Source organism: Podarcis cretensis (genome assembly GCF_951804945.1).
Source record: "Podarcis cretensis genome assembly, chromosome: 11".
Lineage (NCBI taxonomy): Eukaryota > Metazoa > Chordata > Lepidosauria > Squamata > Lacertidae > Podarcis > Podarcis cretensis.
The window spans coordinates 40,736,114-40,763,967 of NC_137180.1; the positions used below are offsets into that span (position 1 = coordinate 40,736,114).

A 27,854-nucleotide genomic window follows, 5' to 3' on the forward strand; every position below is an offset into this window, starting at 1 on the left:
CACCTTCAGTTTTTGCAACTGTAGGTTTTTGTTTCACACAAGGAGTATCTAAATATGCAGGAAAGACTGGTCATGTTTACACATAATGCTAAGAGAGGATCTGCCAACCTAGTGCCCTCCAGCAGTTTTGGACTACAACTCCCATCAGCCCCAGCCAGGACACCCTTGTTAGCTGAGGCTGATGGAAGTTGTAGTCCAAAACAACTGGAGGGAACCAGGTAGGAGAAGGCTGTGCAAGCAGCCAAATACTTCTGCTTCCCTCCTCCTTTCCAAAAGAGCTGAACTCAGCATTATGTCTGAACCTGAGACCACAGTTTGCTTTGGCAAACAAACTGCAACCGCAAGCCAACTTGAAGCCATGGCCTTGACACTGGCTTAGCAATAATGATGTGTCAGGGCAAAGCAAGCCAGGAGCCTATGTTTTGATGCAACGCTGTACCCTCTACATGGTCTGTGGACCCACTTGCAGAACAGAGGAGTGAAGCTGGAAAGCTCACACTTTGTGCACTAGCCCACAAACCATAAGTTGTGGTTTAGTTTTACATGCAAGCGGAGCCACTGCACCACTTGCTATTCATGCCGATTTCAATCAACACCGCATCTGCTGAACTTCTGAAGCCCAATGTTCTATTTCAGGTCTGCCTGGACATGCTCACTGCTGATCCCTAGATGAGGCAGGTGTATTCTGAATTTCAAGGGGCGTAAAAGAAAGATACTGTTTTCAGACTTAAAATTATCCCCCCTTTGATATCTCTGTCAGTGAATGAGTGAGGTCCAAGCATTGTATATAGATATAATAGATATATGTAGAAATAATGCCAATATGTACTGAGCCACAATTCTATGCACACTTGCCTGGCAGTAAGCCCCACTGAAGGCACGGGGACTTGCTTATGTGTAAACATGTGCAGAATTGCACTGCTACCCACCCTCTTGTTCCTTAGCTTCAAGGCCCATGTAAGTCTTATCAAGGAATCATAGCATCGTAAGAGTTGGAAGGCACCCAAGGCTCATCCACTCCAACCCTCTGAATTGCAGGAGTCTCAGCTAAAAGCACCAATGACAGATGGCCATCCAGCCTCTGCTTAAAAACCTCCAAGGAAGGAGCGTCCACAACCTCTCTTTTATATATATATATATATATATATATATATATATATAAGATTTTTAAATACAAATACAGAAATAATAAACAGTATAACATATATCATAACATAATTTCATAACTTCTTTGGACTCCCTCGCGTCTCCCGCTCCCACTTACATCATTGTAAATTTTGCCAGCAATTTATCATCTTGTTTAGATTCTTGTATCCCATTCATTTGAATATAATCTAATAATTCTCGAAAAGGTTTATATTTTCCTCAATCTCACTTATCGTCCTAATTCCGCCTAATTTGGAGGTGCTCAATTATTTATGATCTAGCATCCTCCTTAACATTCAACCAAATTACAGCATTTTTGTAAATAAATCTTAAATTTCTTCCAATCTTCTTCAGCTCTCTCCTCTCCCAGGTCTTGGATTCTGCCGGTCATCTCAGCCAATTCCATATAGTCTATCAGTTGCATCTGCCATTCTTCCAGTGTGGGTAGATCTTGGGTTTTCCAGTGCTTAGCGATGAGTATCCTTGCTGCCGTTGTTGCATACAGGAAAAAAGTTCTGTCCTTCTTTATCACCCTCTGGCCGACAATACCCAGGAGGAAGGCCTCTGGTTTCTTGGGGAAAGTATACTTAAATACCTTTTTCAACTCATTATATATCATTTCCCAGAAGGCCTTCACTCTAGGGCACGTCCACCAGAGGTGAAAGAATGTTCCTTCATTTCCTTTACATTTCCAGCATTTGTTATCAGACAAATGGTATATTTTGGCAAGTTTAACTGGGGTCATGTACCATCTATATATCATTTTCATTACATTTTCCTTCAAAGCATTACATGCAGTGAAGTTCAACCCAGTGGTCCACAACCTTTCCCAGTCCTCAAACATAATGTTATACCCAATATCCTGTACCCACTTTATCATAGCCAATTTAACCATTTCATCTTGTGTGTTCCATTTTAACAGCAAGTTATACATTCTTGAAAGTACCTTGGTCTTAGGTTCTAACAGTTCTGTTTCCAATTTCGATTTCTCCACCTGGAACCCTAACGGAGCGTCCACAACCTCTCAAGGAAGTCTGTTTCACTGTCGAACAGCTCTAACTACCAGAAAGTTTTTCCATATGCTTAGTTGGAATCTCCTTTCTTGTAACTTGACGCCATTGGTTCGAGTCCTACCCTCCAGAGCAGGCGAAAATAAGCTTGTTCTCTATTCCATGTGACAGCCCTTAAGATATTTGGAGGTGGCTATCATATCTCCTCTGGGTCTCCTCTTTTCCAGATTAAACATACCCAGCCTTGAACAAGAGGATGGTATCATATTGAGTGGAGAGGTAGAGGAAAGAGAAGAACCGAGCCCCCTTGCCTGTGACTGTGTCAGCCTCAAACCTTACAATAAGTTAGGAAGCCTCCCATCACTGCCACTTTGCCCACTTCCTATCCAGTCCACAAATGGCAGGCATTTAACAGTTACTTATAATGCTCCAAATCAGCAGGAGTGGACTGCAGGTATCCTGTAAATCTGCAGAAACAAATAATTAAATTCTGCATCTCAGTTGGTGGACCTTGAGGTTCTAGTAAAAAGACAAAATGGCTTCCATAAGCCCTAATGTCTACCTTCCCCAATGCTTAAACTCTGCTGAAAATTGATTAACTGCTACAAGAAACAGCACCTTTGCCTTTTAAAAAAATAAATACATTGGGGTGAGAAATATATATCTTGACCAAGAAAGAAGTCAGCGGAGTGAAGGGGAAAAAAGGAAGCAATAATGACTTAAGACTTACCAACAATACTGAATAGAACCCTGGTTGTGTCTCCCACTGTTTCAGTTGTTCCTCGGCTGGTTTCAGCACAACGGTATCTTGACTGGTGGCTTGGGTCAAGACCTGAAGAACAATGCTACTGGCACTATTGAGATCCATGAAAATCTGCCAAAGATATTTCAAGAGAAACCCATTGGCATAAGTATATACACTATTTAACTATTCTATATTGCAGCATTCAAAATTCGCCAGGCACAATTTGCACCTGACTATTGACTACTTGCGCCCAAGTGAAGCTGCCTTGGTGCCAGGATAGCGCCTGACGTCTCCACCATCTGGAGGTGCATGCCTGGGGATCCCTGGATCTTGACTGTTTTCACACACTAGGAACACATCCTGTAGAATTCTATCCATGATATCTTATCTGCACAACTAGAATAAATTTCAGGAACCAAAAAGTCATACTGAAAAATACAATTTTCAAGTTGTCTTGCCCAAAAATGGCAACTAGACATTCCTGTTTGGTGACTAACCCTAGTTTAAGGAGCCATTTGCTGCCTAGCTTATATATCTGAGTTTCCATATGGCAACTTCACCTGTTACTGTATTTGGAAATTTAAGTATTCACCGAACCCAAGACTTTGAATCAATATTTAATTGAACCACTATATATCACCTGAAGACTGAGAATATAGAGTGGAAGCCAACATTAGACATGCTTACTGTAGACTTGTTGAAATCCATGGATACATATATGATACTGCTTTAAATGTAAGGTACAGATGGGGCATTGGTTTAATTCCACAAAGACAAATAATACGTGCATTTTTTAAGAACTGGAGTCACACATATTAAAGAGAAAATAAGCAAACAATTAAAGTTTCCCTCATAGCAAGAAGCCTCTGAAACACTGAAACATCCTACACCACTTAACACTTCTCTGTCATTCCATGAAATGTTCAAGGTGGCTAACGAATATGAAAAGCATTTACAAATACCAATATTTTTTTTTTAAAAAAATGCTCTCCTCCAAAGCACAATACACAGAGCAAAATCTGAATCAGAAGCAGCTGCCTCAACTCCAAAAACAACAAACAGAAGTCTTACCCATTTATACAATTACAATATCAAATGCTTTCCCTGTTGCATTTTCTTAAGGAAACTACAGTGGTACCTCTGGTTACGTACTTAATTTGTTCCGGAGGTCTGTTCTTAACCTGAAACTGTTCTTAACCTGAAGCACCACTTTAGCTAATGGGGCCTCCTGCTGCCGCCGCCTGATTCCTGTTCTCATCCTGAAGCAAAGTTCTTAACCCGAGGTACTATTTCTGGGTTAGCGGAGTCTGTAACCTGAAGTGTCTGTAACCTGAAGCATATGTAACCCGAGGTACAACTGTAGTGCCATTTATAATTTCTCAGCTCCCAATCTGCTCTCAAAATGTTCTACATTTCAATGAAAGCCTGGACTGTAGAACTTCAGCATTAAACACACAGAAGGAGGAATTTTCCAGGCATATTTGCATTCTTTTAGGCATCTGTTTCAGTAGGCACAAAAAAGCAATTCTGCTGAACAGATAATTGTAATTAGTTATTTTTCACAGAACATAAATTTGTTCTCAAAAGTCTTCCCCTTTTTAAATGTGAATTACAGTGACCCAACTATCTGATTACAAATAAACAGAAATAATAGAACCTCAATGTTTCATTAATAAGATTGCAAAAATACAACTTTGTCAAATTTAGAAGGGAAAACAATTTTAGCATAATTAAAAGTAAACTGGGAAGCAAATAAAACTGTCCTACTAGGCTCACAAAGTATACAAAAGGCAAACATTTACAGAACACTATCCCAAAGCGTTATGCAAGCTTTCTTACTTATACCTCTATACTGTTGAAGCAAGTACTACCTGAGTTCAATGAGATGTATTCTCAGGTGACTATGCGCACATCTGCAGTTGTGTAGGGCCTGTGTGTGTAGTTTGTGCAGGGATACAAAAGGATGTCAAAATCGCTGGAATGGCCAGTTCTAGTGCTTTATTAAGGAAAGGTGTAAACTTACACAGCACAGCCTGGATAGCCCTGCTGTCCTTTACAGACTTAGGGCTGAGGCAGAAGCAGCAAGCTTTGTCCTTGAGGTGTTAATATGTTAAGCTTATACACAAAGCAATGGAGTGGGGGCAGGGAGTGAAGTAAAATATTTGCATTAGCAGCACCAAAGTAACCTCCCCGGGGTGCAAGCCTGGGCAGTGTATCTCCCTCTTGGCCTCACCCCTGCATAGGCTGCACAGAAAAAGCATTTGGGTCCCTGAAATTCATTCTGATTGTGCAGATAAAATATAATAGATAGAATTCTACAAGATACGGTAATAGTGTGTGAAAGCAGTCATGATCCAATGCATGCATCCCCAGATGGTGGAGATGTCAGGCATCATCCTGGCATGCAGGCATCTTCACTTGATTGCAAGTGGTCGATAGCCAGGTGCAAAATGCGCCTAGCACCTGGCTAATTTCAAACACAACTCTTTTCCACATACATATCTGAGTTCTCAATCATGCTATTATATTGCAGTTCTGCACACCATGTCTCTAGTGTTAAGAGTCATAATGTCTTCTGAGAAGTAAGTTCCAGAGAGTTCAATGAGGCTCACTCCCAGTTAAGTGGGGATAGGATTGCAGCTTAAGTGATTTGGGGTATAGTCTTAACACCTAGTTACTTGGAAGAGAGCTCCACTAATTTCAATAGGACTTACTTCTGAGTAGACATAATTAGGATTGCACTGTGAATAAGGACTTGCTCCTAGAGAAAGAAAAATGCAGCACTGACAAAATTTACCATCATAGTGTGTCCTCAATATAAAATTGAAATATACCTAACAGAAAACAATAACAATTCAGTGCTCAGGCAAAGCAACTCTTCAGAAATGAGCAGCCAAATGGGAAAACAGAGAACTTACAGGAGAAGGGGCCCTTGAAGTATACTTGGTTGTCAAAAAAAACTAGCCAGTTTTTAAATTGCAAAAAAGAAAAAGGGTTTTAAAAAGACCAAATTCCCAGTTCTGTAAATAATTCTGAATTGCATCTATAATGCCATTAATGCTTTGCACTGTGGTAGAACTCTCCTGAAGCATAACTGGCCCTATAAAATGTTTGAAGACATGTGTTTGCTTGTTGGTTAATGTTTAATGAACAATTCATTGAGATGCGCATTTTAGTATTTAAGGAAAGAGCACATGAATAAAAGGCAAATGCTAGTAATAAAAAGACTTTCTATAAATGATGCTTTTGTGTAGTATATTGGAAAATGTTTAACAATTCTACCCGCTGAAAATGCAATAGGCTCTGCTTCCCCAATGACAGGTAGCCCAGTCTATTCCAGAAACAATCCCATGCACATAAGCCTGTGTGACCCAGTGAACAGTATTGTCACTGGACATGTCCCCTTAATTTGGAAGGTCATGATTTCAAAGAGAAGGTGCTACTACAAAAAAAAATCAGTCCCTCCCCTTCATTGCCCAGAAACTGAACTCTGCAGGTTCTTGGGAGAAGGAACGTAGCTCAGCGGTAGAGCATAAGTCTTGCACGCAGAAGGTATCAGGTTCAATCTCTGCTGACTCCAGATACATAAAAAGCTGGTTTATACACAGTCAGGCCACTGGTCCATCTGCCTCAGCACTGCCTACACTGAATGGCAACAGCTCTCCAGGGCAAGAGATACTGACGATTGAACCTGGGACCTTCTGCATGCAAAGCAGATGCTCTGCTACTGAACTATGGCTTCCCCTTGCCCCCAAAAGGTCCTGCATGAAACCGTGGAGAACCTCTGCCAGTCAAAGTAGACAATGCTGAGCTAGGAGGAACTCCCCTATGAGGAAAGGCTGAAATGCCTGGGCCTCTTTAGAGAAAATATGAGAAGCGACACCACAGAAGTTTATAAAATTATGCATGGCATGGAGGAAGTGGATAGATAAAAGATTTCTCTCTCTCTCGCTCGCTCATTAAATGGGAACTTGTGGACATCCATTGAAGCTGAACGTTGGACAGATTACAGAAAGCACTTCTTCACGCAATGTATAGTTACACTGTGGAACTCTCTCCCACAGGAGGCCGTGGGATGGCTTAAAAAATAATAATAGACAAATGCAAGGAGTATAAGGCTAGAAGTGCCCCCACCATCGATTCCAGAATAGCGGTTGCTGGAAATCGCAGGAGGGGGGGTGGAAGCTGCTCTTGTGAGCTCTGGTCCTGCTTGTGGGTTTCCCACAGGCATCTAGTCGGCCGCTGTGAGAACAGGATGCCGGACTGGATGGGCCCATGGCCAGATCCAACAGGCTCTTGGAACCTTTTTGCGGACCAACAGTGCAAGGGAGCCCTCAGCATTCACCAGACGACTTTAGGGCAGCAGGTCGACACGGAAGAAGCTCCTACCTGAGGACAGGTGCGACGGCCGTGCCCTCTTCTGCCACACTTGGCAGCCCTGCCTCACGGGCGTGACTCCCACCCCGATTTCTCCCCACAGGTCGAGCGGCACAGGCAGCCCAGTGTGTCCAGCCCTGACACAAGCCCCGCTTCCCACTCCAGATCCTGAAGGCGAACAAGTGCTCCGGACTCCCGAGCAGGGTGGAAAGGAGGACTCGCATCTGGGAGCCTCCGGGCTCCTCGCCTGCTCGAGGGATGGCATGGCAGGCTGCCGGCCGTCGCCATCGCCGTCCCCTCACGCAAGTGGACCTGCCCGGAGTGGTGGGCTGGGGGAGGTTCGCTCTCTGCGGGTCTGTGGCGCGCACTCGCGCGCGCGGCCCCGCGTCCTCCTGCCCAGGGCTGAGCTCCTTACCCGCGATCTCGGTCTCGCGCACGCGGATCCCACTTATTCCGAAGCTCGCGCCACGAGCCGGGACTCTCACACCGTGCCAGGGCGAGGCGGCGCGGCCCACTGACGTCATCGCGGCTCGCCACCGCCCTCGACTTCCCGGTTCCCTCCCCTCCCTCGGGTCGCCGTGGTTACCGAGGCCTGCAGACTGTTCGGGCGAACGTGGGGCGTTAAGTGGGGGAAGGAAAATAAAAATTAAAATTAAAACTCGCCTGAAGGCCGCCTCTCCGGATATGAAGCGATCTGGTCTCTGCGATCGTCACCTGAGGCTTTTCTTCGTGTGCCTCCTCCCCGAGAGGACCAGAGAGGGGCCTTTTCTGCAGCGGCTCCCCCTGTGCTTGAATGCCCTCCCCACGGAGACTTGCCTGCCGCCTTCCTTACATATCTTTGTGGCCTCTTGAACTCCGGGGGGGGGGGGGTTATTATTATTGTTACTTATTACAGTATGAATTTTTTTGGTTTTTGTCTGGTAAGGCACCTTCGGGTGAAGGGTGGTGTACAAAGTTAATAAACAAACAAGGTCTATTCGAAACGGTAATTTAAGACAAGTGAATGCGTCTCTCTTTACCCTTTATAGCTTTGGGAGAGAACTATACGGCGCTCGCATTTTTGGGGGGGTTCTTCAGGCTGGCTGTCATCATCATCCCTCACGGCGTTGGCCAGCACCCCGAGTTTCAGACGGGCAACCTGTTCGCCTGCTGCAGCAAAACCAGCAGCGGCACCTTAAAGATCATCAACAACTTTCCATTTACTGTCGTCCACTTCCTGCACCAAGTGTGATCCTGACGTGCGCGTCACAGTCCCCTCCCCAGCCACGTGTAGTGAGGAGGTGGGCCGAGCTTTCAGCCACAATAAGCGTGCTGAGTTTTTCGAGGTGCCACAAAGCTCTGCCACTGGTTTTCCAGCACCAGGTGGCGTCTCAAGAAGGCGCCTAGGACCAATTTCTCGACCCACTTTCCCACGGTCTATCATTTGCCTTATCTCTATGGGAGAGTCTTGATCGCGGAGCTTTTCGGGAAATGTAGTCGCCAGAAGGCTTGGCTGCGTTCAGCCACTGAGTAGATAAAACTACTTGTCCCAGCAGGCAGTGCGCGTGACGGCTTCCTCCCCGGAACTCTCCGCGACAGCGAGGAAAGCCACGTGGGCTGGTGGGGGTCTGGCCGCGATACTGATCATGCCGAAGGTAAAGAAGCCCCCGCGCTCGAGGCAGCAGCGCCCAGAAGGAAAAGCGCCAGGTGAGAGGAGGAGAGACTCCAGCGGACGGAGACGGGAACTGACTTCCCCCCGGTTTCTTTCCTGGCTCCTGATCTTGTCACAGGGAGCAGGCGGTGCGGTGTAGTGGTTAGAGTGCCGCCGGATCGGGGTTCGGTTCCCTGCTGAGCCATCAAACTCACCCAGGGTCCACCGTCTCCCAGTCTAGCCCGTCCTCGCGAGTTTGTTGCATCAGATCAAAGGGTGACATAAAACGTGTACTAGATTAAAAACAGAGTTGTGAAGTAGTAGTTAGAAAGTTGGACTAGGATTAGGAAGGGACCCTGTTTTAAATCCTCGCTTAGCTACAAAGTGCGCCAAGTGTCACTCGACCAGTCGTGATCGCTCAGCCTCACCTACCTCGCAGGATTGTTGTGAAGGTAAAGGGTAGGAGGAGAACTTTATTATGACGTCCTGGAGGAAAAGTGGCATATAAATGCAAGTAAATTGGATTGCCACCTGTACCAGGCAGGGTAGCTGTGTTGTTGGCTGCTTAGGCAGGAGCAATACACCAGTTAGCTTAGTTGTTTAGAGCTTGGTGTTTATAACGCCAAGGTCCCAAGCTTTATTAGCCCACCTGTATATTCCTGCATTGCAGAGGTTCATACTAGATGACACTTGCAACTTCCTTGCAACTCTATGATTCCAGTTCTAAGATTCAACAGCTGGTCCTTCATGCACTCTTAAATTACAGATGGGAAGAGGTAGTGGATGTTTGACTTATGCTTTATAATAAAGTTGAAGACTATTAAATGCTGCAGTTCATTAACAAATGTAAACAGTACTGTGATTAACTTTTCTTTTTGTTTGTCTACTATTATGTCTTTACTGATAGGTATCAGGTTCAACACTGGACTCGGTCAACATATTTTGAAAAATCCCCTCATTGTTAACAGCATTATAGAAAAGGTAAGTAATAAGCACTTTTGATACAAAGAGAAGTGTTTAAAGGTGAATGGCTAAGGCTGCAGTCCCATGCCCACTTACCTTTGAGTAAACCTCAATGAAATCATTTGGCTTACTCCAAAGTAGACATGTATATGACTACACTGTGAAATACCATCGCTTGATTTCTAGCAATGAAGAACGATATTGAGAAGAACAATTAGACAGCATCAGTATGAAAATAATGAAGTACACCTTTAAGTTTAACAACGTTGGCGGTATTCAGCTAAGTTTTACTTGGAGCTTAGCCACTGAAATTAATGAATATGACTAAGTTAAGTTCATTAATTCAATATTTCTTCTCTGAATAAAACTCAGTTGAATGCCACTCATGAGAGCCAGCGTGGTATAATGGTTAAGAGCAGTAGACTCGTAATCTGGTGAACCAGGTTTGATTCCCTGCTCCTCCACATGCAGCTGCTGGGTGACCTTGGGCTAGTCACACTTCTCTGAAGTCTCTCAGCCCCACTCACCTCACAGAGTGCTTGTTGTGGGGGAGGAAGGGAAAGGAGATTGTTAGCCGCTTTGAGACTCCTTAGGGTAGTGATAAAGCGGGATATCAAATCCAAACTCCTCCTCTTCTTCTTCATTTAGTGTAAAATGGCTTAAAATGATTTGTGTGTGGCTTAAAATGATTTGTGGCCAGTCCAGATCAGCATGAAGGTCTGTGGCTGACATGACAACTAGGTCTGCACATCAGGCTCTTCAACACCAGGTGGAAGCCAAGATGATGACTTCCCTTCTCATTGTCCTGATCCTCCTACAGACTACCGGATCAGAGCTACTTTAATGTGCCATCTGATATTGGCCCAGCTAGTACTTCTGTCGAGTACAGTCGTACCTCTGCTTACGTATCCCTCTGGATACGTAAACCTCGGGTTGCTAATGTGGCAAACACACTTCCGGGTTTTGCCGTGTGCGCATGCACATGCGCACTCAGTCACATGCGCAGAAGGGCACCTCCAGTTACAAAGTTTTTGGCATGTGGCCGGGCCTCCAGAACGGATCCCGTTCATAACTGGAGGTACTACTGTACTTGCTGCTTTTATAAAACCAGTTTTTCATGCAATTTCCCAATGTTATTTACTTTCAGGCTTCCTTGTACCCTACTGATGTTGTTCTAGAAGTTGGTCCTGGCACTGGAAACATGACAGTAAAAATGTTAGAAAAAGTGAAAAAGGTAAAGAACTTCCAAGTAATAAAGATGTTCTTCTCTTTTTACTCACATTTGGCTACTGGGGGAGTTGGGAAGAGAAATGCACTATAGATAGAACTCTTAGATCCTATGCTTGAGTTTGCTTTTCTCTCATGTGTCATGTATTTTTGTGAGCCTTATGGTGACGATGGTTTTAGAATTTATTTTTGTAAGCCATTTAGAGAACCTTTTGGCTAAAACACAGAGTATAAATGTTGTAACTGTGCAATGTGTGAAGAACTTCCTCTTGTCTGTTCTGAATCTTCTACCATTCTGCTTCATTCTACTAAACTAGTGGTCTAGTTGCGGAATTGGTGATAAAAATGTCTATCGTTTTGGCCAAACTGTGTCTTGTATTTCTTTATTTCCCTCTTTACAGATATGTTACTGAATTTTGTTTGAATTGTTCACTGAAAATGTATTGGTTATAAATTTTCTTTATAGGCTTATTATAACATTTTCATTGGCAGATTTATAGAGTTTTGTTATCTGCTGAAATCAGTAGATTTGTTTTTTGTATGATGCTGTTAGCCACTTTGGGCTTCATTTCACAGGGGAAATCAGGTAAAATGAAATGAAAATGCTTTTATAAAACACTTGGTTCTTATGCGGCTCATGTTCCATCATGATTCTACATAGGTACAAAATCCTACAATGTGTATGGATCATATACGCAGTCATTTGTATATGATTCTTTTTCAGGTTATTGCTTGTGAATTGGATGTAAAGCTTGCTGGTGAACTTCAGAAGAGAGTCCAGGGCACGTAAGTGCAAAAAGCGGGTGCAAGGGTGGAATGACACTGTTTTTCGCCTAGAACCTGTCTTGGAAATGTATTAATGGAATAATTTTGCTTTGTCCCAGGCCTCTGGCTAACAAACTTGAAATAAAGATCGGAGATGTGTTGAAAAGTGACCTGCCCTTCTTTGATGCTTGTGTGGCTAACTTGCCTTATCAAGTAAGGGCAAAACCAGCCGATTTGGGGAAAGGACCAATATAATTTATGGCTTGCAGTAATAAATCTACTGGGAAATTAACACTTCTTCCTTTGTTTTCAGATTTCCTCTCCCTTTGTTTTTAAGCTATTGCTGCACCGGCCTTTCTTCAGGTACAACTATACAGTCATACCTTGGGTTAAAGCTGCTTAAGGTTGCATTTTTTCAGGTTGTGGACCGCCAAAACCTGGAAGTATCGGAATGGGTTACTTCCGGGTTTTGGTGCATGCGCGGAAGTGCTAAATCACGCTTTGCACATGCGCAGAAACTCCAAATCACAACCCCCGTGTGTGCAGACACGGGTTGCGAACGCTGCGGGTTGCATCCCGCAACGATCACGTTCGCAACCCGAGTGTCCACTGTATTGTATCTAACAGATTTTAGGTGCTTTTACACATGATTACCGTATTGGCTCGAATATAAGCCGCACCCGCGAATAAGCTGCACCTTTAAAATTCAAGAGGGAAGAAGAAAAAAGACAATACCTGAATATAAGCTGCTCCCTTAAAATTGGGTTACAGGCTGAAAATCACTGTGGTTGGTAGAATTGTAACTTCGAGCCAATTTAAGCCTTTGATCTTTTAAGCCCGCAAAAGTTACTGTACAATCGCTAAAATCGCAAATCACTATTCAATTGCTACAACTGCTACAGGCACTCACACCCGTAAATGGCAAATGAACAGTCTCAAGCTCGCAAATCAGCAAGAAAATGTTTTTTTGTTCTGTTTTACCATATGTCTGTTTCAGCAGCGATATCATAAAAGCCAATTTCTGTAAGGTCTTGCTTAAAGGCTGTATGGCTCAATGCTTACAACTCATTTTTAACTTCCAGGTGCGCAGTCCTCATGTTTCAAAGAGAATTTGCTCTTCGCTTGGTCGCAAAGCCAGGCTCTCCCTTATATTGCAGACTCTCTGTTAATACTCAGCTATTAGCTCGCGTCGATCATCTGATGAAGGTGAGGAAAATAAGCAATAGCAAAACTGGGTTTGTGGAATTTCAGATCAAAGGCTGGGGTGGCAAGCAAGCTTTTAAGAGGCTGAAAATAATTGTTATTATTTTCCCTGAGAGCTAACTTTTATAATGATTAACAGGTAGGGAAAAATAATTTTAAACCGCCACCCAAAGTTGAATCCAGTGTTGTGAGAATAGAGCCAAGGAACCCTCCACCGCCTATCAATTTTCAGGTGAGACTCATCAATATTAATATAATACGCATGAAAACATCTTTCGTAGTTAATGTGTAAAGGTCCCCAATGTATTGTTTTGAATATTCTCCCCAAGATGGTATCTAAACAACAGTTAGGGCACCTGTGACCTGTCCAAAAATGACTCCAGCTCCCTGCAGCCCTGGCCAATTTGGCCAGTAGTCAAGGATCATGGGAGTTAGAGTGCAATAGCAACTGGAGGGTCGTAGGCTCCCCATCCCTGCTTCGCACCTTGTTAACATCAGTTACTAATAAGAAAGTAAGATGATGGGGTGGAAACTTTGAGTGCATCAGAGCCTTCTTCAGAGCATTATTTTGTGATTTGGAATGGTGTTGGCAAAACAAAGCTTAGCCTTTAGAGAGGAAAGAGGAGGGCTAATCTCTTCCTTGTGGTAAAAAGGCAGCTTTCATTAGCTTGAATGAAAAGCTCTAATGGTACTAAGCTTTGATGCCAAGGCTTCATAGTTTCCATTGAGGCTAAAGCAGAGTGGTACGTTGAAAACCAGAGTCCTCGTCAGCCTCTGCTCTACCTGTTGCGATATGTAAGTCTTTAAATATTGATTATCCACGGAGAGACCTGTCAAAGTACAGTGGTGCCCCGCAAGACGAATGCCTCGCAAGACGAAAAACCCGCTAGACGAAAGGGTTTTCCGTTTTTGAGGCGCTTCGCAAGACGAATTTCCCTATGGGCTTGCTTCGCAAGACGAAAACGTCTTGTGAGTCTTGCATATTTTTTTTCGCTCCCCCCCCCCTTTTTCTATTTTTTTTCCCAATAATATTTATTCAGATTTTAAAAGGTTACAAAGCAGAACACAATATATAGAAACAAAACATATCCAAGAGAAAAATAAAAATAAAAAAGGAAAAAGGAAAAACAGCTAAAAAGGGAAAAAAGATACAATCTAAAAAACAAAAAACAAAAAAAGCAAAAGAGCAAGTTAAACCTTAATATAACTCCCTTTCTTAACTTATCTCCTTGACCTCCTCACATCTCCCCTCTTTGTATTCTAATTCATATAGATATTTCAGCAAATCCTTCACCTTATTTTTATCCTTATATCTTATCTTATTATACTGTGATTTTCCATTCTTTCTTTCACCAATTACCATCCACTTTTACTTTATTTAATCTTATTTCTCATTAAAACTTATATATCTGAACTTATTCTTGAAACGTTTCCCCTAGGGTCAAAAAAAAAATTCCATTCCACGATTTCCCCATCTCTCATTAAAAGAAAAAGAAAAAGAAAAAAACAAATTATAATATATACATTTTAAATTCCCAATTTTTTTCACCAACTCCCCTCCCCGGTTTCGGCCCCTAGCAATAGTTCCATGAATCTCGGAAAACCATCAACCCGGAGATCTTAAGTCTGAGGCTCGTAGATCTCTTTCATGTCCCCTCTGCCGGTCTTTTTGGTAGTCTTTGGTGTTAAAGAACAGATCTCGGGGAAGCTCCAACCCATCGGTAGTCATATTCCTTCTTAGCAGGTATGCCAGACTTCCGTAGTTAAAAGTAGGGCCTATAGGATATTCCAAATCTTCTTTCACACTCCTTTCAAATCCGAAGGCCCCAAAAGCTCCAGCCTCCATTTTCCCCTTTTTCTAAGCCACTAATAGCCGCTAAGCCGCTAATAGCGCTAATCCGCTAAGCCGCTAATAGGGTTGCTTCGCAAGACGAAAAAAACGCTAGACGAAGAGACTCGCGGAACGGATTCTTTTCGTCTTGCGAGGCACCACTGTATGCCTTGATTAAACTGCATTTGAAAGCACATTCCTTGTGACTGGGAGAAATTTGTAAAACCTGAATGGGGCTTTTCATAGTGGCTTCTCTCACAGGGGGTTAAACACATTTTGAATACCGCCATATCCTACTAGCAGGTAAATGGCTGGGCTACCTGTTGCTTGGACTATACCACTCCTCATCCCTGATGGTTGGCCATGTTGACTGGTGCTGATGGGGGGTTGAAGCCCAACAACTTGATAGGCCACAGGTTCCCAATCCTTGATGTAGAATTTTGAAAATAGGCAGACACATAGCTAATTTGCAGATTGAAGAAGGAAAATGAAGAGGCGAGATTGGGGTACTTGAGGGATGTATGGGAACCCAAACATAATGAAATGGGCAATGGGAGGCGTGGTGGGTAGCAGGAGCTCTGTAAACTCCTCTGAAAAGGTTGCTTAAACAATGTGTATTTTTAATTTTTATTCAGGAGTGGGATGGTCTACTAAGGATACTCTTTGTCAGGAAAAACAAGACACTTGCTGCAGTTTTTAAGTAAGTTAATTCATACTGGAGGAAATGTTTGGTGCGCTGCTAGGCAGTCTCTTTCCTCCTGCAAGAGTCAACCGTTTCTCCTTGGCTGAATTGTTAATCATGCTGACCATTGTGGACTGAGACTGGGTGGGGTGTTATTCTTCTGGACCTTGGAAGAAGTGTGTGTGTTTCATGGACAATAGGAAGCACTAGGCCAGATGACTCGATTGCTAAGAATTGTCCTGTCCCTCCATCTTTCATTAACTAAGAGCAGAGAATGGAGGGAGAAGGTGGTGGGCCTAGCTTCTCAACATTCTCTTCAACCTCAATCATTGTGGAAGAAGGGAGCTGAGAGCCAAAAGTCACCAAGACAAATTAGAATGCACTCAGGGCTCCTCATGGATATATAGACTAGAGCAGGGTTTCCCAAACTTGGGTCTCCAGCTGTTTTTCGACTACAACACCCATCATCTCTAGCTAGCAGGACCAGTGGTCAGAGATGCTGAGAATTGTAGTCCAAAACAGCTGGAGACGATCTGGTGCTTTCCAGATGTTTTGGGCTCCAGCTGGAGGAAAATGGATTTGAAAAGGGAATTTTGTATTTGCCCACCCTCATCCCGAAAGATCTATACAGTGGTACATATGCTTCAGGTTACAGACTCAGCTAACCCAGAAATAGTACCTCAGGTTAAGAACTTTGCTTCAGGATGAGAACAGATATCATGCTCTGGTGGCGCAGCGGTAGCAGGAGGCCCCATTAGCTAAAGTGGTGCTTCAGGTTAAGAACAGACCTCCAGAAAATTAAGTTCTTAACCTGATCTCCAAATTAAGTTCTTAACCTGAGGTACCACTGTATGTCTAACTTTCTTCTTCTTCTTCTCAGTTCCAATGCTGTGAAAAAGCTGCTGGAAAAGAATTATCGGATTCACTGTTCACAAAATAGCTTGGTAAGCATTTCAAGCATTCTCCCCTTCCCCCAAACAAGTTTCATGTAAGCATCGGTGTCTTGCTACTTGTTTGATACGTGCTACATAAGCAAAATTCTCTGCTTTCTGTTTTGTACTGACAGGAAATTCCAGAAGATTTCAGTATTGGAAGTTTCATTCAGGGAATCCTAAAAGACACTGGTTATGCAGAAAAACGTGCACGAGTCATGGATATTGATGACTTCATCAGGTGAAGCCAAGGGCATTTCTTTCAAGCTTTGGTACATTGCATGCTCTCCTTTAAACAGAGGCCTCTTATTTCCAAAATGAGAAGAAAAATAAGTGTGAGGGAAGGGGTGGGAGAGATTCCCCTTGATACCTTAGATGCTTCTACACTTTGCCTTCCTTGCAGTGTGTTATCAGTTGGGCAGGCCACTCTTCCTACCACATATGCCATGTCAGAGGAAGTGCGCTTGAGAGCAGTCCGCACACATGAATGACGCCAATGTGTAAATTGTACATCCTGGGGCTTGGGAAGGGAGCTTTTACGATTGTGCCTACTCCTCTGTCGCACTAGCTGCAAACAAGGCAGGCTGTTATTTTCCAAGCCCAGATGAGGGTAGCCAGTGGCTCTCAAACCCTTGGGGTGTTAGGGCAGGCTCTGGCAGATTGAGTGGATGAGACCAGTAGTGGGTGTAAGTCAGAAAGGTGGTTTCTGCATGTGCTGTAGAGAGTAGTGAGGGGCAGATGGGGTACCTTCGGAGGTTCACAGGCGCCATCTGGGAGAAGGAAAACTGACCATCAACCTCTGCTGCCTTGCGGGACATCTTTGAGAATAAAAGGCTAAGGAGTACACCCTACACAGATCCTGGGTGGTGACCCTAAGATGGTTGAATGTTGCCTTGTACAACTCCTTCCTGCAGCCAAGCTGGTGCCAAATGTATTTTTCTGCTTTCCTTTGGACCACATCAGCAAGGCTGAGAGGAGGGGTCTTGTCATCCGGTCCTTTGGACTGATGGCTGTAGGAACGGCTGCCATCTTGGCCCAACCATAGATCTGGGCTGCAGTGATTTCAGTGGAGGAAAGGAGGACTAGGTGTTTTCTCCCAGGCTCTAAGCAGAAGCCAGAAATCCTGGATGGTTCTTTACTGCTTCTGAAGTCTTATACAAGCCCATATCCTAAATCTTGCCAACTGCTCTTAAATCATACCCCTACCTGCTTTTCCAATGCCAACTGGACTCCTTCGGGGGGGGGGGGAGCAGGAACTGAATGACTAAACAAAAAAAATTGCCACGGATCTTGTTCCGAGGGTAGCAGGAAGTAGGTGCGGTGGTGAAATTGGGAGTTTTAGAGTTATTGGTTCCAAGACTTCAGAAGCAGCTCAGAAAAAAGGAGAGAACTTTCTCTTGCCTTGGAAATTGGACCCAGGACCCAGGATCACCTACAGGTGGCACTCTTAATGTCATATAAAATGTCAGTGAGATATGAATATTTTCATTTTCCAGTGTTCTGCATGGCTTCAACGCAAAAGGCATCCACTTTTCCTAAAGGGAAGAATAAGATGGAAGAGACGCTGAGCAGCAATGCTTTTGTAAGGATGAACTGAACTATCTAAAGGTGGTATCAGAATTTCACCCGAGATGATGTGTGCCATGCTGCACATGCACATCCAGCTGTTTAATTACCCCATTGGTGCAAAATGGGTTCTCAAGGAAGCCAATCACCCTCATGCCTTTGTTCTGCTCTGCTTCATTTGGTTTTTATTTTAAGAGAACGTATGTGATGCAGAGTGTAAACTCTCCAGCCATGTTCAGGGTCGCCTGAAGTGCACCTTTTATTTTTCTTACTAAATTCCTAAGCCACAGTGACCACCTGCTCCCAACAAAAACCACCTCAACCAAGAATATTTGATATTACAACCCAGATACTGTTACTTTATTAAAGAATTCATGATCCAAGATGGAAACTAGGTTCTCTTAATTGTCAAACCCACTCCTTAGATTTTCTGTGTGTGTCAAGTTCTGTAGTCATTCCTATATGGTGCTTTGCAATAAAAATGCTTTTGTATCAGTGTTTTCCACAAACATTCAACATTTACAAGCACCTCAACTCTAAGCCACTGATCTGTGATGTGGTGGGTTGTGTACATTGGCTTCAAGACTCATCTCCATTTTGCTAGTTTCTTACCTGAAGTAGCATAAACTTACAAGTTTAGTAGATGTGTGTATGAGTCACATCAAGAGGTATCCATGCTCTTTCAGATTCCTAATGTGACCCCTGAATATGCAGTTTAGTAAAAGAAGACACAACTCCTTGAGGCTTTGTATACCTGGACCCAGTCAAATGCAGGCAGCTTGTGGAAACCAATAACACAATGCAACTTGATTTTCCTTCCACGGTTAAGAATTATAAATGAACAACCAGTTGGCTTGGTTCTTCCTTGTGGTAAGGAATTTGTGTAGAAACTGCATATATTATCATGGCACCACTAGCGTCCTCATAGCTAGTCTTACATTTGACTAGTAAAATACCTCATTCCATTCCAAGAAGTGATTTCAAGGCAGAATATTCACATGACAAGAGATAACTCTCCCTTTGGAAAGCACATTTACTTCATCATTAATTTTCTTTTCAGAGGAACTAATAAGTGTCCTTGTTTCAAAGCAAGGAAGACTTCCTTCTTATATATCACATATAGGGTCAAGTCAGTTGCTCCAGGCAGACATTTTTTAAGGAGAGAGAAAAGCTTGTGCCTTTTCTAATTATGGTGCCATCTGAAGGCAGCTGAGGAATTGCATCTCTTTTGGGGACACATACTTCCCCACATAGACATGCATTTCCTAGCTTGCATCTTTACAATACGCTGTAAGAGGTAGCGTGCCACTAGTGATATAGCTTGATGTAAGGCAAAGCTGAACAGAATCACAATTTCCTGATGCAAGGATCTTCCATGAATCTTTTCCAAAATATCCTAACAGTAGGATGCAGCTACAAAAGAAGACATTTTACAAAAAGTTGTATAGAAGTAAAATTCTCATCTCTAATTTATATTTCAGTTAAATTTATTAAACACATTGTGTAAAATCTACATTGCTGTTTCAGTTTTCATGTTTACAGACAGGCGCTTTGTCACCATGATATGGCAAGGGGCTACCTTTCTATGGGAATTATGTTGAATACTGAGAAACTCTGGCTCATTTAAGCTCTCTTCTCATTGCTTTCCCTTTATTTCCCTCAGCCACAGCACAGATGGGCTTATGTTCCAGAAACAAACTATGAAACAGTTCCAAGGAATGTCTGTTGTTGATATGAGCACCTGGAATCTATCTTGGGAATAGGGAGAACTCCTAGAGAGGTCTACAATTCATCTGACAAAAAAAAAATACATATAAAGGGTAATTTTTTTATATCAATTTGCAAAAATAATTGAAGTGCCACCATCTTAAAAAGTGCTGGACACACAGTGCCATTTGTGAAGTTTTCAGGCATCATTGTGGAATTTCTTCAGCATCAGTAAAGTTTTGTGGAGTTTATTGTGCAAATCCTCAAATGGTACAAATTCACCTCACTTTTCAGCTGATGGCACTGTACAAATGGAAAATATGCATTAGCTACTTTCTTTTAAAGCAACAGTACTAACTACCTGCGGACTACAGTTAATGCACATGTAAACTCCCATGCATCAGAAGCCAATTTTAGTAGTACGTGACAGGGTTACTTTGGTATCCTAGTCATTGGATACCTTTCCTACCCATATGCAGAGATTCGATTGCACCTTATTCTGACATCACACTAGCACACATACCGTATATCTGTATTATCCTAAGATACAACTCTCCTTCATAATCAATTACCTTTTATTATACATCCACTAATTTATAGATTTGTTCTTTACAAAGAAAATGTTAGAGACTCTTCATGGTAACTGAAATAAATCATGATTCCAGATTTTTACAGGGGGAAATGGAATGGCTTGCCGTCAATCCACACCAACATGTTTTTAATTCCAGGTCAATGATATGGCACATACTGTGAAATGAAGAACTAGTCACGAAAAATGAAAACCCAAACACACATTAAAATGTACACACAATAAAAGTAATTTACATTGACAAATAAGGAATGTCATTTATTAAGGCTGTGCTTTAGAGAGGACGTATAGGGTCAAGTCGCCTTGGTCAAGGCACAAATGGGAAGAGGTGAGCACAGCTGTCTAGAAGAGGAGGTATATACAATCACGGATGAGGTGGGCATGCATGCAAATACAAAACTGCACAGCTGTTCTTTGCAACAAAACTTGACATAAGTGAAACAAAATACTGTGAATTTTCTTTTTACAAGTCCACCATTTTACTTCATTATTTTTAAAAAATTGGCAAATATTTCCAAAACAAAATTCACAATTTTGAGTAAGTTAAAACATTTGAAACAAAAAGTGCTTCCCATCTCCAAAACCTGCCTGGTTGTGCTATCTGGTCTAGAAGCATTTTGCAGACATCTTAGGAGTGTTCCACACAACTGAAATGTCAGCCAGGGGAAGAAGAAACGGGGCATTTCCACAGACACTTCAAAAGTTTTCGCTCTTTCAAGTAGTTGACTTCTTAGAGCTTCATTTCCAACCAACGGGGTGGTACAGCAATGAAGGCTCAGGCATCCTTTAGCAGCAGAAGATTGCCTCAAAGGGCACGTGGTCTCTTCGGATTGATCTGTTTACTGGCGTGCTCCTCCTCCTGTAGCGCTGTGCGGAAGGATTTCACTTTATCTTAAAACAAGAAAGGAAAGTCAGTTATCAGCTGAATAATTTTAGCACGATTCCTGTACCCAGACCTTGAGGCATAGTCTCTTTTATTATTGGAAATTGCCTTGAATGTGTCAACGTAGAAAGGCAACATATAAAATTATGTTTAAATAAATACTACATGCAATTTCAGTAATGTACTGTATAAATAAAAACACATATTAGAACACACAGAGATGTAATCATGCAACACACAGTACCAATTCCACTTTGGATCAAGTGGAAACTGAGCTTCCCATTCTGACAACTTTGTTTTAAGACAGGTACAATCAAAGCAGGACAACTGCACCAAATGGAAAAGAGCTTGGTATGCTCTTTCAGCAGTTCTTCCAATGTCTGGATCAAGATTTAAAGTCTGAAGAACATGTGTTCATCAGGACCAGTAATGAAATTAGAAGCAGCAATAGATGCAAATTGAAATTTGCTCACTAGAGATTTAAGAAACCAGGCGTTTCTTTAAAAAGCAAGTCAAAAGAAAGGCTGCAATGGACCACAGCAGATAGAAATAGATGATGCATTGCTATTAATTCTGCAGCAGTAATCAAAATGAGATCACATGCTACACTACTATACTTTACATATCGAAATGCTTAGAAATTTTAGCTCCTCAGATTTGCTTTATAAACCACTATATGGCTGTCAATATCAATTGATTTTCTCCCCCTACTAAAACTGGCCTGTGAAAAATATATAAATCTTGAAACCCATTAAATGCTAACACAAGCCACTTGTCACTTTCAACAAATTCTTCAATATCTAAGAAGTATATCTAAGCAGGTATAAACACCTACCCCGAAGCTCAGTCAAAATGTAAATTTTTTGTTCTAGGATTGCTTCAAGTTGTGTAGCATATGAATCCACATCATAGTCTACTTCTTCTGTCATTTCCAAGAGAGCTTTTTCATCTTCTAGCCACCTAATAGATTCCTAATAAAAACCAAAGACAGAACATCAATTTGCAGGCAACAAATCGTGGAGTGCAATGCCAAACTTGCCAAAATCAACAAAACAATTTTGATAAGTTCAACAAACATTCCTATGATGGAACCTTTCTATAAATATCAAATACAAACAGTTTCCTGTTTCAATGATTTCCAAGAAGCTTCAGTGTGTTTCAGATAAGGACTAGGAAACAGGGATGAAGCAGTTTATACAACTATCAAGCTGCAAAGACACTGTGGAAAAAATAAGCATTAGGAAAACTGCACAAAAACCGCAAGTTGTTTGTAGTTCTTTTCAAAACATTTTTATTGCCCCAACTGGGAAGTTTGACCAACATAAAAAATACTACTTAAACACTTCTAAGGGCTTGAACATGCCCAGTGCCAATTCCAACGCCCAATCATTAACTGTTTCTGAAAATCTCTTCAGTGTCAATGGAACCTTGCCCTATGGGATGAGAGAAGTTGTAGCTTCAGAAAAACAAGCCCAAAGGCCCCACGGTTGCACAATGCTCAACAGTTCTTCGGATCCCAGCCTCTGTATTAATCAGCACTCCACGTTTACCTGGAAGACAGCTCTGTGGTCTTCTACAACTTGCTCTTCCATTTCCACCATCTGTGATACAGCTTCATGGAAAGTAAACAACTGTGGCGATACTTCTTCCTCCTTTTAAAAACAATGAAGCTCAATATAATTCTACTTTTCAAAAAAGATTTTGATAACAGAAGCTAACAGAGAGCAGCATGTTGAAGAACACTGATCCATGACTCAGCAAGACAAATGCTTATGTCCTCTTGAACAAGGCTAATTCATAAGTTTATTACAATGTACGGAGTGCAGTCCAGTTTTGGAATACACTTCAGTTGAGAAAAACAAAAAAAAATTGCAAGAATACACAAGGAAACAAAATGAGAAAAAAGAAGTTAACGAAACATGGTAACCTGAATCAATACAGAGAAAGAGATTGGGTTTGTATAGGCAAGGCATCTCCAGGAGAGCCTAACAAAAATAAAATCTTTAGGGAATCCCACACAACAGCAAGAACTGATGGTTGCCCCAAATGCCATTTGTTTACTGACTAAAATGCCAAGTTCAGTAATAGTATATTGTTACTCCAAAGGGCTACTAAAATATTCTTCCATACAGAAGCAACAGCATTATCTGCTCATGAAATATAAACGGTGAGAAAGAAACTCCAAAGAGCTGTCTAGCAAATTCTTTGTATGGTCTGGAGGACACCACCTTGTTGAAGCTAGGCAGGTTTGGACAGTGCCTGGATGAGGGACCACCACATGTAGGCCACCTTGAGTTCCATGACAGAATTAAGGTGGGATCTACAGTGAGGGGGGAAAGTATTTGATCCCCTGCGAAATTTGCCCGTTTGCCCTCTGACAAAGAAATGACCAGTCCATAATTTTAATGGTAGGTTTATTGTAGCTGTGAGACACAACAACAACAAGAAAACCCAGAAAGCAGCCCAAGACAGGAAGCCCCATCTCACTAAGGATATATTGGTTTCTCATTTCAGATATAGAAATATGGAAGTATATAGTCAGAAGGTTGTGATCACCTTGCTTAGGAGGGCAAAGAATGAGAAGTTGGGGGTTTTTAAGTTTAGAAGGTAATGTCTGAGGATAACATGATAGTGGTTTGTTAAAGTTGAGAGTATGAACAAAATTGAGAGTATAAATGGATGTTTCATACTTGTTTATATTCATTTTATTGCTATGCATATAAGCTATCCTGAATGCTCTTTAGAGTCATGTTTGGCTGGTCATATCTGCCCCCTCCAAAACCTGAAACAAAATCTAGAAAGACATTTCTGTCAACACACTATAATGCAGGAGAATAATGTATGCAACATATGATTAGTTTCAGTTTTTGTTTAATAGAGAAAGAGTCTAGACTATCCTTGCAACACACCAAGCAACTTTATATACATATACTAATTGACTAAATGTTTGCATTGCATTTCTACTGCAATAAGAGCCACTGAGGTTTGCCAGATACTCACATTTTGTTCACAAAGTAGTTTGAGATCATCTCTCTGAGGTGAACTACCAACACCCCACTGTGCCTCCAAGTCATCAATCTGATTTGGAGCATGATGAACGATTGGACGGATATCACCAGCACCAGTGGGATCAACTGTCAGTTCCTTTACTCTACAGTTGCAAAGAAGGTGTTCATTTTAAAATGTGTACCATTCATTTAGTACAGAAAAAAACCCTTCATCAATTCACAGGCAATTCACATAAATAATGGTGATGTCAACATCATGAATGAGTGTATCCTTAATAGGAGTGTACCCTTAACATGAGGAGTCAAACACAATATACTTGATTACAATATTAAACATTGTGCTCATGTAAGAGTTTGAATCATTTATTATTTTATACTATAATTATTTCACATGCATTTAAAAGTGAATCAGTGTTGCACTTCAATTATTCAAATGTAGAATTGCTACTACTACAAAAGTTGACATCACCACTATCTTACACATGAGGGGAAATAACAAGCTTGGGCATGAAATGTTTGAAAAGAAGAAAAGATGAATAATAATTGGGAAAATGAGTTGCAGGCCATGCAGTGTCACCACCTGTCAAACAAAATGGGAACAAAAAGGCGGTGATGACTCAAGACAGGGAAAGTAGGTGAAGGTTTGTCTGTAAAATTACACAGCTGAAGAGGGGGGAAAAACACTAAAAGAAAATAGAGAGTCCATGTAAAGAATGAAGTAGACCTGGTGATCGAAGGAGAAAAGTCGTCATACTCATAGGAAGGAGAGAGATCAGAGCGACTGCCACTACCCTGTGAGAAGGGAATGTCCGAAGGACTAATTCCAAATTCCTTTACTCTGCAGCAGCAAGATACAGCAGCAAATTAAAAGAAAGTGTTCTTGTAAGGACAATGAAATCACAACCTCTAATATTTAATCAGTCAGTTATGCAACACGCTTGCTAGGGCACAAATAAACCTTGGCAAATCCTCCAAGAGAAAATTATCATTACTACAAGATGGGAAACTGAAGTCAAAGGATGTTGGCTTAAGCAAGGTCATCCTTCAAGGTCATCCTTCAGCTGGGTGGAATGGAGCTGGGTGGAATGCAAGGAGATTGTTCCAGGTTCAACATTCCCACTAATGCACCATACGGGTTGCCACGATACTAAGCTTACGTTGTACAACTTCAGGAACAAAAACAAATCACTTCAGCTTTAGCAGACTATTATGACCCAGGTCTTAGTATTATTCTAATCATACACTTTACAAACTATGTGGTCATGCAGCTCATGCATAGAAATCTCCCACTATTAATATAAATGCTCAGAATGTGGTATATTAAAAACAAAGACTTGTATACTACTGTTCAGGGAAGTTTTTAACATGTGATATTTTACTGTATTTTTGGTTTCTATGGAAGCCGCCCAGAGTGGCTGGGGAGGCCCAGCCAGATGGGCGGGGTATTATTATTATTATTGTTATTGTTATTATTACTTACTAGCTAAATTGTGTAATACATAAACAAATTCCATGAACATTTATAAGACATGTCAAAGAAGCCAGTATTTCTATATAAGCCCAGTGTCTTGGTGAACATCACAACAGGTCTACCCAGCTACAAAACAACTGACATTTGCAGTTATTTCAGCCAAGGACTGATCCAGAGGTAAACTGCTCTTCTTTTGGAAGAAGTGATTTTTTTAAAAAAACAACCACCCAGCATTTAAGGGTCAAATATTCACTGCTGCCTTAGAGAAAGACATGCTAAACATATATCAATTGCATTATTTATAAATAATTAATACTGCCTTTTAAATTGTTATTCATTTGAACAATTTATATAATGCTTAAATGTCTGTAAGCGGTGTACAAGAAATGCAACACAATGACAATAATAATTGGTTTAAACTAACATCAGAATTCAGTTAAAATGCCAGCCTAACTAAAAAATAGGTTTTTATTTTAGTCTGCTTGTTGCTATATGTATAGGACACCGACAGAAATTTACTCACTAATGCATTCTACCCTATTATTGTCATAACCTCAAGACATATACTCCTGTTTCCAGACTGAAAGGATAGATTAATCAAACTGAGATGATGCTCAGCTGTGATCTGGAAATTTGGGGTGGGAGAACCTGTTTTCAACTCCACTTCAGACCTTCTGCATAAGGTTAGGCCAGCCATCTTCAACTGTATAAATGTAGTTCCTCATAGCAATTCAGAAAGTATACGGAAGTTGAAGCCTGAAATAAGGCTTCTAGGTTTCAAACGCTGCTAGGGAATGCAATGATATAAATATAAATTCTCATACCTGTTCGCATATCTTAGTGTGTTTAGAGTATTTTCACAAGATGCCATCCCTGGAGAAATAGTAGCAATCTGGGAGGAAAGGATATCAAAAGTTATTTTTCAAGGACAACAACAGTCAAGTGCACATGCACAAATCTGTATTATTACTTAAAAGAAGGAAATATTTATTAAATTTATGCACACTGAAAATATTAAGTATTGTGTTCAAGTAAGCACTTGATATCCAAGTGATGCATATTATGTGTTTAACCTATATTCAGTTTTAAATGAATCCACATTTTAGAGCACCTACCTATCCGTACAATATGGTATCTTTCTAATACATTTTATTTCCAATCTCTCCTTCACCACCCAATCTAATTAGGGAAGAGTACTGCTTTCCAGCAGGTATTGATAGATGCAATAAACATAAATACTTGTCTCCACTTTAATTATTATTTCTTGACTTACTTCTTCACCTCTTACCATTTGGTGACCCTTGAGAAAGAAGATAGCATTAATTCTATATCAGAATAATCAAAATGGTGAAGGTAAGATAGCATGGGCAGCCATCTTTATTTTGTTTTAAACAAACAGGGCCTAGTTATTCAAGTTGCCATAAAAATACTATCAAAAACAGGAACAAAATAAATACAATCACAAACTTTTACAATTTAAATAAAATGTATAGTTGAGTTTCAACACGGCAGTCAGTACCATACACAAAATAGTAAACTAACTTTGGATATAGAATATTGAAAAATTAAAGTTCAGCTGTCCAAGTTAGTGTCTTCCATATGAATTTCACATGACACTTGGTAGTCTCACTGCTGTAAAACTTAAGGGGCAACCACAGTCTCTCGAACCCCAGTGTCTCAGTCACAAATACATATGCAATTTTGTCCTGGAATGAACAGTATTACTCTATGTACAAGTAAGCAGGATTTGCACAAGGCATATTTGGAAATAGGATACTAGCATATGCAGGGTAGAATAACCTCCACAAGTACCTTTTCCACAAATAAAATGACATTGACTAATAGGTTATTCCAACAGGACCTACCAAAAACAACATATGGAATCCGTTGGAATCTTAAGGACTATAAACACATCCCATAGAAGAAACTTAATTCTGATAAGTAGCTTTTGGAACCATATTAGGAAATTTGAGCATATCAAGGAGCCATCTTCGAATTGCCCCAAAGGGAAAGATTACACTCATAAACATCTCTTACGGTATTTTAAAATCCAAGTCTTAAGACCAGTGCTTTTTTCTGGGGGTACGCAGGGGGACGCATGCCCCTAAACATTTTGTGA

General features: G+C 41.4%; 3 protein-coding genes across 9 annotated transcripts in view; 1 reads left to right on the top strand and 2 right to left on the bottom strand.

Annotated features, from left to right (window-relative positions):
- Positions 1–7,811, bottom strand: part of IPO11 (importin 11) — a 71,158-nt gene extending 63,347 nt beyond the window's left edge. Inside the window, exons 1-2 of the mRNA XM_079995932.1 lie at positions 7,694–7,811; positions 2,887–3,030 (exon numbers count right to left, since the gene is read on the bottom strand). Of these exons, the coding sequence (XP_079852058.1) occupies positions 2,887–3,024 (138 nt within the window). The 5' untranslated portion in view covers positions 3,025–3,030; positions 7,694–7,811. The remainder of the gene's footprint in view (positions 1–2,886; positions 3,031–7,693) is intronic.
- A 245-nt stretch (positions 7,812–8,056) lies between these two features.
- On the top strand, positions 8,057–18,572 carry DIMT1 (DIM1 rRNA methyltransferase and ribosome maturation factor). 2 transcript variants are annotated; one of them, XM_079995759.1, is made up of 13 exons: positions 8,057–8,147; positions 8,818–8,964; positions 9,816–9,889; positions 11,019–11,105; positions 11,823–11,884; positions 11,983–12,076; positions 12,177–12,226; positions 12,946–13,069; positions 13,206–13,298; positions 15,533–15,597; positions 16,460–16,523; positions 16,646–16,752; positions 18,008–18,572. In XM_079995759.1, exons 1-13 carry the CDS (start codon positions 8,072–8,074, stop codon positions 18,048–18,050), a joined length of 1,086 nt encoding a protein of 361 aa, XP_079851885.1. In that variant the 5' UTR covers positions 8,057–8,071; the 3' UTR covers positions 18,051–18,572. The 2 variants fall into 2 exon arrangements, with proteins under 2 accessions (XP_079851885.1, XP_079851886.1); XM_079995760.1 differs by lacking the exon at positions 8,057–8,147 and having other exon boundaries at positions 8,811–8,964.
- A 974-nt stretch (positions 18,573–19,546) lies between these two features.
- The window catches only part of KIF2A (kinesin family member 2A), a 48,028-nt gene continuing 39,720 nt past the window's right edge, over positions 19,547–27,854 (bottom strand). For 2 of the 6 annotated variants that reach the window (XM_079995464.1, XM_079995463.1), the window contains 6 exons: positions 26,560–26,627; positions 24,989–25,102; positions 24,257–24,407; positions 22,807–22,908; positions 22,092–22,227; positions 20,619–21,264 (listed from right to left, as the gene is read on the bottom strand). In XM_079995464.1, coding sequence (XP_079851590.1) covers positions 21,179–21,264; positions 22,092–22,227; positions 22,807–22,908; positions 24,257–24,407; positions 24,989–25,102; positions 26,560–26,627 — 657 coding nt within the window. In that variant the 3' untranslated portion in view covers positions 20,619–21,178. Of the gene's footprint in view, positions 20,088–20,618; positions 21,265–22,091; positions 22,228–22,530; positions 22,690–22,806; positions 22,909–24,256; positions 24,408–24,988; positions 25,103–26,559; positions 26,628–27,854 lie in introns of those variants that run through there. The other 4 variants (XM_079995466.1, XM_079995467.1, XR_013843531.1 and 1 more) reach the window with 3 other exon arrangements.

What these genes read in the sequence shown, in the direction of transcription:
- DIMT1 (XM_079995759.1), top strand. Translation starts at nt 8,072, where the DNA reads ATGCCCTCCCCACGGAGACTTGCCTGCCGCCTTCCTTACATATCTTTG. An exon ending in GCGTCGATCATCTGATGAAG is followed by an intron (nt 13,070 to 13,205) that starts GTGAGGAAAATA and finishes AATGATTAACAG; the next exon opens with GTAGGGAAAAATAATTTTAA. An exon ending in ACTGTTCACAAAATAGCTTG is followed by an intron (nt 16,524 to 16,645) that starts GTAAGCATTTCA and finishes TTGTACTGACAG; the next exon opens with GAAATTCCAGAAGATTTCAG.